Here is an 8,812-nt window from a genome sequence, read left to right on the forward strand (position 1 = left end):
TTCCAAATTGATTCACATGGTTGCAAATGCATGTTCAGACGGTGTTGCCAGGTTAAGTGGTGTTTAAGTAAACCTTAGATGATAAATGTTTGTGGAGAATATATATATTGAGGCTTTTCAGCTCATTTTAGTATATTATACAAGTAACAGTTTAGTACTGAGCTAATCATGTCAGTTTTATGTATAGGTGGGTGACTTTTTGATCGTGTGGAATAAAAATTGCCATGTATCTGGCAATGCTGCAGCAGGTACCTGTCATTGTTAAGTTGAAATAAAACTAAAGCGAGGAATACGAATCCTTTTTTGGAATGTCTGAATTACCAGACACCCCTGATTGCATGTCTAGCTCTTCATTCTCACATAGGCTCCATTCTAACACTCAAACCCAGTTCACGCAGTGATGCGTCATCATGCAGTGATTTAAATTAAGCCTTTTTTGGATTTACCTGTAATTACCTGCAGTTTACTCTGAAGTGTTAAGTGAACACATGTTGTCCCATGTCTTTTCCGTACTTGTGCATTACAACAACAACAACAACATTTATTTCTTATAGAGCCCAAAATCACATACAGTATGTCTCAATGGGCTTTGACAGGCCCTACAGTTGACACCCCCCACACTTGACCCTTAGCCTGCGCATTATTGTTATTAATACGCCGTTCCGCATTTTACTTTCTCTCTTTTGCACCTCAAAGGAAACGCATACATCCAGCGAACAGAGAGCAAATAGAAAGTAGAAACTCAGTTGCCGAGCCGCATTTGCCCGTGTTCGCAGTATCAGCTGCTGGCTGCATCTCGCCTGCTGATGATGTGTTAGACTGCCTGTTGCATGCCGACCCCACCCCTGCCACCTCAACCCCCTATTTCTCTGTCTTGTTGAGCTCTGTCCCACCTGTCTGCGTGTCCCCAGTCCGATCTGCATGCCTCCTGGCGACATTGCTCCGACCCCACAGCCAAATGAAGCACTGTTTACCCGCCATATCCATCCAGGCAGATATTAATATGTTGCGTTTTGTCTATTTTTCTGCTTCCAGACGACACATCTCACGAGGCGGAACCGTCACGTAGTGACGCCACGAACGTTGCCGGCGACACCCGGGCGGCCTCGCCGCTCCTGCCCACCCTGCTTCTGTGCCTCTCGGTGCTCCTCACATTATAGCGCCCCCTACCGCTGGCAAGAGGGGCGGGCACTTGATCCCTGAGAGGAGGACTGGCCTGAAGAGGAGGCTTGAGGGTGTGGGGCAGGAGGAATACTGTTTTTTTTTTTGGTTTGTTTGTTCGATTAGCGCAGTCTCTTTTTTTATTCATTCGGAACACGTCTTTCGCAGTCTGCGGCTGACCACGGCGACGGGCAAAAGCGAACGACACAAACCCGATCCAGCGGTCAACGCCAGAGCACGTTCGACATCCAGAGTCCGTCTGTCGGTCGAACCGAGTCCGGGGTCGACGGGTTATTTAGGTGAGATGCAAATTCAGCCCTTTGGTGCTGAGGGATCCATCGCACAGCGCGTGGAGCAGCTGGCGTACGTCGGTACGGCTCTCACGGCTGCGAGTTCTGCGTCCCACCGCGTCCCTACAAAAGCCTCTTTAGGAGACGTGTTTCATGGTTTTATAAAAGCAAAGCTGCCACAGGTCTAGCGCCACTGCTGGCTGGCTACAGTACTTGTTTCTTCAAGCTCCGGCCCATCCTTTTACTTTTTGGAATTTCTAGATTTCATTATTATGCCCCTTTTCCATGGTGCTAAATAAGATGTAGTTCACGGGTGGTGTTTGCTAATGTAACATCAAGTGTATCTTCAGGCCCCCAAGAGAACAGAGAGAAAGGAACCCTGCAGCACTGCTCGGCGTTTGTGGCACTTAAGGTTCCACAGAACATGTGTCCCCGCCCCTTTATTGAAGTGGCGCAGTTGTAGCGCGGCTAATGTCCTCGGTTAATCCGAGTAAACCAGCCCGATCGATCGAGACAGACAGAACTTATTTCTGTTTGATGGGACGGACTGTGTCAGGAGACCCCCCCCCGCCTTCCGGAACAACCCCACCCAGCTGATGAGGGGTGTGGCTTACAGCGCCAATGGAACCCAGAGCTCTTAACAGAACGCAGTGTGGACTTTCAATTTAAAAAAAAAAGCGACAATGAATAATAAAGAGTGCGGGAAAACACAGATAATCGAATCCATTTTTGCCTTATGACTCCTCTGTAGGCCTGTCTCCGTCGTCCGCCACGCTTTTCAGCCGTTGCCTTCGATTATCCAGTCCAGGTGTCCAGGAGGAGTCGTGCTGTTTCTGCTCTTATTCCACCATTCTTTTCTTTTTTAATCTGTCGGGAGGGCGAGGATAACAATGCTATTACAGCAGAATAGCGGCTTGGCACATAGGACAATGGGGGGCTCGCCGTCCAGCGATTGTTTCAGCGCCCCTGGCTCCGTGTCGTTTTTTCCTCATGCTGTCCAGACGTTACCCTCACGCTTTATACACGCTCGGAACCTGGGAAGCGTTTCGGTGGATACTGTGTATCCTGACGTAGTCGACAATATAACATGTAGTGTTAGATTAGTAAATGTTTTTGTACCTTTATGGAGGACGACAAAAAAAAAACAAAAAAAAAAAACACTTCATTGTAAAATTATTATTGTTATTATTATTATTGATATGATGCTATTATTGTAATGGCTCCTAGTAGGCCTACTGTTATTAGCAAAAACCTCTTGTTGTAAATACTGTTTGATATTAAAGTATTAATTTGATTCTTATGTATTTTCTAAAAAAAAAAAAAAAAAAATTAAGAAAACACAAACAGTAGAATCCAGAATGTTTTCGGGAGTTTGCACTCATACACACACACGCACACACACACACACACACACACACAACGATCTTTAATTGCCTTGTTCAGCTGTTGGGAACTCATGGCCACTAGTGGACTGATCAGCCTGTGGCGTCCCCATCCGCCACCCATCCGTCATTCACCGCAGCCGTCATTCGCAGGGCAGGAGGACGGGGACCCCCGCTGCCGGAGGGGGGTCTGGGGACTGGGGACAGACAGTCGGGCTTTAAACCGGAGGATCGGGAACATTTCATATGCGGCATGTGCATGTACTTCAGAACAAAGAACACGTCTTTTCCACACAAAAAAAAAGAGAAAACCAGAGAATGCTTTGTTTGGTTCTTTTTTTATTTTTGTTGGATTTTTTATTTTTTATTTTTTCCCCTCTGTGAATGTTGGATTTTGCCCGCTCATCTCCATGTTCCACTGTGGTGTTGAGACAGACATTACTCAAACCTGGACACACACACACATACTGAGGTTCTTTTTGCCCATTTATGTCTTTGTATTGCTGTGACTGTATGTTTGTGTGTGTGTGTGTGTGTGTGTGTGTACGAACAAATCAGACCTGACAGCTGTAGTGCGGCATACATACTTATCCACTAGTCGCACTTCCATTAAGTTTTTGCAAAACTGCGTTGGAAACCCTTTTATTTCACATTTACAATAAATAAATTTTTTTGATGTTTGATTAAAAGTATGCGTGGGTGGACGTCCACCAACCAGAAGTCCCTTGAACGTGTGTTTTATTTAACACACACACACACACACTGTCTCCCGTTGTCTACTTTGCCTCCATCAACATTACTGCGCCCATCTGCGTTCTTTTCCTTTATCTCCACTGTATAAACGCAGAAAGTGAGAACCCGTCTGTATTTGTATATACACGTGTCTGAGCAACTATGACTAACGACAATAATAATAATAATAATAAAAGAAAAGAAAAAGAAATGTGTCTTGTACTTTGCTATTTTCATCCACTGGTTCGGTGAGGGGAAGGACACGCGCCTGAGGAGACGTTAAAACGGAAGCAGCGGTGAGCTGAGTGATTCCGTGGGACGGAATGGCTTCATTAACGAATGGAACAGCTTATAAGCAATTCCATAATTAGCGAGTAGCTGATAATCGACAGGAAGGTCGGTGTACCCTGCACCGGCCCCGTCATTATTGTGCCGCGCTCCTGTAATTTATCCGACTGCCTCGGATGCCGGGGAGGGTGGCCCTGCTGCGAGCCACGCCCGGCGGCCCGGTGCCACCAGCTCGCCTGCACGACCGATGGCCGTGATTGACGCTTCGTTTCAGAGTTTAATTAATGACAGAGTCGAGGAGATGCCCTCAATAAGGCACCCTCTTACAGGGGGGGGGGATTCGTGTGTTCTGATGGGACTGTAGGATTCAACAGGCAGCTTAAGACCTTCCTGTTTAGAGAATACTTTGACTAACTTACAACTAGTCGGACTTGGTAAGAAAAACTTAAATTATTGCATTCATGGCTTGAGCCCAAGTGAACCAGAACTGATTACTTCATTAATGGTAAATGTAGATTTATATCAGGGTTAAGTGTCTTGCTGAGGGACACAATGGTAGTAGACGTAACCCGTGACTCTGTGTTTTTCTGGTATATAATCGACTGTCTTGCCCACTAGGCCACTACCACTCTACAGAACATGACCTTTAATGATGTGGCATGATTGACAGCTGTCTTCATTCTGGATGATCCTGACAGTACGTCACACCCGCAGGTGTAGCGGGATTCCGTACGTGCTCAAGATGGAAAAACAGGCTGAAGAGCGTATTCTGATTGGCTCACAATGACCTGATTTACAAAACATTCAAGAAAATTATTGTTTAAATGCAATAAAAACCGGACTTATGTATTTCCTCAACTATACAAACACCCCCGAGAAGAGCGACTCCTGCATGTAGATGTTCCACTGAACTGTACTAGGCGCTCTGCTCACGTTCCTTCTGGACTTGGAAGCGTTAGCTGCCATTAGGGACAATGTACATTTGCACAATAAGGAAATTATTTCCTGAACTGGAAAACAAGTCCATTTCTCCCCAGTGCATGTATACCGGGACCTGGTACAGTAATGCGGAGCTTCACTAATACGCGCGACCCGGGTTGCGGCTGATTAACATGACTCGGACTCGGCTCAAGTCCCAAATTCTGAATGGTCTTTACAGGTCAAAGGTCGGGAAAAAAATCTTTTCGTTAAAATGAGGAAACTCCGAAAGGAATTCCAGGCTGTTCCCCGTCCAAGTTCAGATGATGGACTCGTGCCTGCAGCATGTTTTGAATACATATTTGGCCGGACACCACGAGAAGATAAGACACCGTAAAACAGGCAGCGCCAGCAGAAAGCCACCAATCAGAGGATGACCTCGGGAAGTGCATTTGGCCCTCGGTGTGGGAAACGCAGGTCTGGACAGCAGTCCAGACATTGAGCCGAGATAAGGGAAGAAGACAGGTTCAGCTTTTCTTGGCCCAACAGTAGACCAATATGTATTAAATAAACTTTTTTTTTAAAAGCGCAAATATTTTTACGTACAAGCATTATTGGCTCCGGCCGAACGAGTATTCATTACGTCCCTCACATAATATTTTAAAATTATGCTAAATTACAGCGATCACCAGAAATATGCACATTTCCATATGTTGAAAGGGAGGAAAATGAAGTTGAAAGCTCGAATAGGAATATTGAAAAATGCACCACGTCTTATCGCCTTCAGCTCCGCTCTCCTGGAGGAATATGAGCTCAAACCAGCAGCGAGATTAGATCTGCCGTGCTTTCCTTGTTCTTTTTTAAACGCCCCTCCCCAGAAACATCAGCTGTTGGCCTGATGTGAAACAAATGTACAACCTCAGATAGCGTCTGCCGCTGATGTGAACAGATGCCGTCTCCCCCTTTCCTTTGCTTCTAATGCAGAAAAGCCATCCCATTGCCCCCAGGGGGCATCTAGGAGAGAAGGGTGACATGTTAAAGTGCAGCAAAGAATTGATTCGTCCCCATACAACGGATCCTAGCAATTTGATAATGGTCAGTAATGATAGAAAAGCTGCATACCTCATCCAGTTCACCAAAGTAGGAGGCAAAAGTGTCTCCTCGACTACAGTTACTCGTGGTTACACAGTTGGATGCTCATTAAGAGCTCGTGCACGACATGGCAACCGCAGGATAGTACGGCGCGAAAGGCCCCGTCTGGGCAGTTTGCCTTGGAGCGGCGAAGCCCAGACACAGCGAGTCATTTCCCTTTGAATATTTACTCCAGTCGGAAGGATGGAGGGAGGCTCTTACTGCCAGTTGTTAGAAGGTGAAGCCAGCAAGAGCGAACCGCAAGACTCCACTGAAGATCGTTCATAATGTCAATAAAGAGATCATCACACCGTAAAGAAATGTTACGCATTTTGCAACGAACAATTAAGGTGAGTGACAGGGAGTCTTCTTTATTTTTTAATAAAACACCCTGTAGACAGTAAAGATTTGTACTATTTCCTAATAAATGTGACCAAATGCGCCCAAAAATGCTGCGAACCACGCACATGTACGAACTCTTCTTGTTAACACCAGTCAATAATGAGGAGTCGGTTGTTATGGCAAATAAACGCCTGGGCCATTACTGGAATTATTAATTTTTATACGTTAGCCATCAGACGCAGAGGATGACACCGAATGGCTGTGTGTACCACAGGAAGTGGATTAGCTCCTCTGAGGCACCATTAGGGCCGACGAAGCTGATGACATAAATTCAGACGAGCGCCATAAACAGATCTCCAGGGCGCAAGTCGTAAATTTGATTCTAATGGTTTTGTCATTCTGCTAAAACAATAACTTCCACAAGCTCTTATTTATTCCTTTCATTTGACCTGTGATTTATTCTTTTAATATTTTGATGCCGCAAAATAGTCCAACTCTTTCCTATAATGAGGTGTGTCATGAAATATTGGCCCAATTCATTTTCCTTTTCAGATTTAATTTGTTTATTTTATAATCCAATCCATCAGCCTGGTAGTGGATTGAATGAGGGCTGTGCTGTGGAGCAGAGTGGCAGGAATGTTTTACAGTTGATTTCCTCGGAAATAAATGCCACTTGAATAATTTATGCAGCTTTCATAACTCTCTCTCTTTTTTTTATCTCCCCCTGCTTAATTTAATTATTAAAGACGTTTCTGCTGTCATCATATATATTCGCATCAGTCCCCTGCCTATCGTTTAAAATCACCCTTTCGGGAAATGGGGGATCAGATGAATTATCCATCCTGCTGTCCGTTACCTCACATTTCACACCAGATAAGGAGGCGGAAGAGTCCCTCCGCCATGAGGTTAGCGGTTAGCAGTACAGTTGTACTTCCAGAGGGGATTCGTTCATCGAGGATTCTGGAGCTTTGGAAAAAGACATCAACTTCCTGCTGGTATCCGTCTCGTGTCGTCTTCCGCATGTCAAAAAAGGTTAGTTCACAAAGACATTGCGACATAAATGTCGTTGATCTCTGACATGTTCTCTTACTGAGACTTGGAAATTGTCATGGCGTCGTACCCGCCTATTCACCCGTTCACGCTGATGGAACCATCGCTAGCACCTTTCAGCTGCAACTGCAAATACAAAAATATAAAACACAGTCAAGCATTAACAAAGTCAGATGAAGATTTAGAAAAATACGTGCATTGCAAATGCATTGCAATTATTCAGCAGCAGTGAAGAGTTTGTTTGTAGCTCGGGCCATCTCACTGGTTTAATCTACTCAGCATCCCAACTGGCATCAAACCTGCACAAGCGAAACGCCAGATTCTGAGAATGCAACAGCAGGGATTGATGCAGATTTGTGTTAGTTAGCATAGACTTTTGGAAAATGGAACAATGAGGGAATAGAGCCTGAATAGTGAGTACATTTATTTCATCATTGCGTTGGTCCATATGAAATGGGATTTTTCATATACAGTACGGGCCAAAAGTCTGGACACCTTCTCATTCAACGTGTTTTCTTTATTTTCATGACCATTTACGTTGGTAGATTCTCACTGAAGGCATCAAAACTATGAATGAACACATGTGGAGTTATGTACTTAACAAAAAGTGGAGACCTGGCCTCCACAGTCACCGGACCTGAACCCAATCCAGATGGTTTGGGGTGAGCTGGACCAACAAGTACTAAACACCTCTGGGAACTCCTTCAAGACTGTTGGAGAAGCATTTCAGGTGACGACCTCTTGAAGCTCATCAATAGAATGCCAAGAGTGTGCAAAGCAGGAATGAGAGCAAAGAAACATGTTTTCAGTTATTTCACCTTTTTTTGTTAAGTCCGTAACTCCACATGTGTTCATTCATAGTTTTGATGCATTCAGTGAGAATCTACCAACGTAAATGGTCATGAAAATAAAGAAAACACATTGAATGAGAAGGTGTGTCCAGACTTTTGGCCTGTACTGTACCTGTAAACATGTAAGTCAACTAAACTCGCAGTAGATGCGATCTGATCCCAATACATTACTACAGATACTGATACCCATTGCAATTATCGCATCAAGTTTTTAAAAAGCAAAAGACATTTTTTGATTTCCCTGTAGCTACCCTGTAAATCGAGCTATGCCGTCACTTTGGATTTCAAGTCCATGAATCTCCATGCCAACGGAAGTGACTCCAATATTGTTCAATTGATTCAAAATTCCTAAAACTCTGCCTCCAAAGGTATTCCCCACCCAAATTCATTCTGGACGTCGGCGTGTAACAACACAGGTGCATCAGGGAAATTGGACCCGGGGCCCCGCGGTCACCTCAGCCATGGCCCACGTACGCCGGGCTCTGCTGCTCCGTCACTCGTCGGCCGCCTGATTACCTCAATCAGGTGTGCAGCCGCCGGGATCTGTGTTCGCGCCGGCGCTCGGCCCGCTCGGGAGAGCGTGCGGGTAAACAAAGCCGGCTTTCATGAACACCTAATGGACCCGCCTGATCAAGTTCTGGAGCGAATAAACCAAGGCCGGTGCAGT

General features: G+C 45.2%; 1 protein-coding gene across 2 annotated transcripts in view; it reads left to right on the plus strand.

Moving 5' to 3' along the window:
* efna5b (ephrin-A5b) overlaps positions 1-3,553 on the plus strand; it is an 82,402-nt gene extending 78,849 nt beyond the window's left edge. For both annotated transcript variants that reach the window (XM_028996805.1, XM_028996806.1), the window contains one exon: positions 1,036-3,553. In XM_028996805.1, coding sequence (XP_028852638.1) covers positions 1,036-1,160 — 125 coding nt within the window. In that variant the 3' untranslated portion in view covers positions 1,161-3,553. The remainder of the gene's footprint in view (positions 1-1,035) is intronic.
* The last annotated feature ends 5,259 nt before the right edge of the window (positions 3,554-8,812 follow it).

The sequence above is a fragment of the Denticeps clupeoides genome, chromosome 11, assembly GCF_900700375.1.
Source record: "Denticeps clupeoides chromosome 11, fDenClu1.1, whole genome shotgun sequence".
Taxonomy (NCBI): domain Eukaryota; kingdom Metazoa; phylum Chordata; class Actinopteri; order Clupeiformes; family Denticipitidae; genus Denticeps; species Denticeps clupeoides.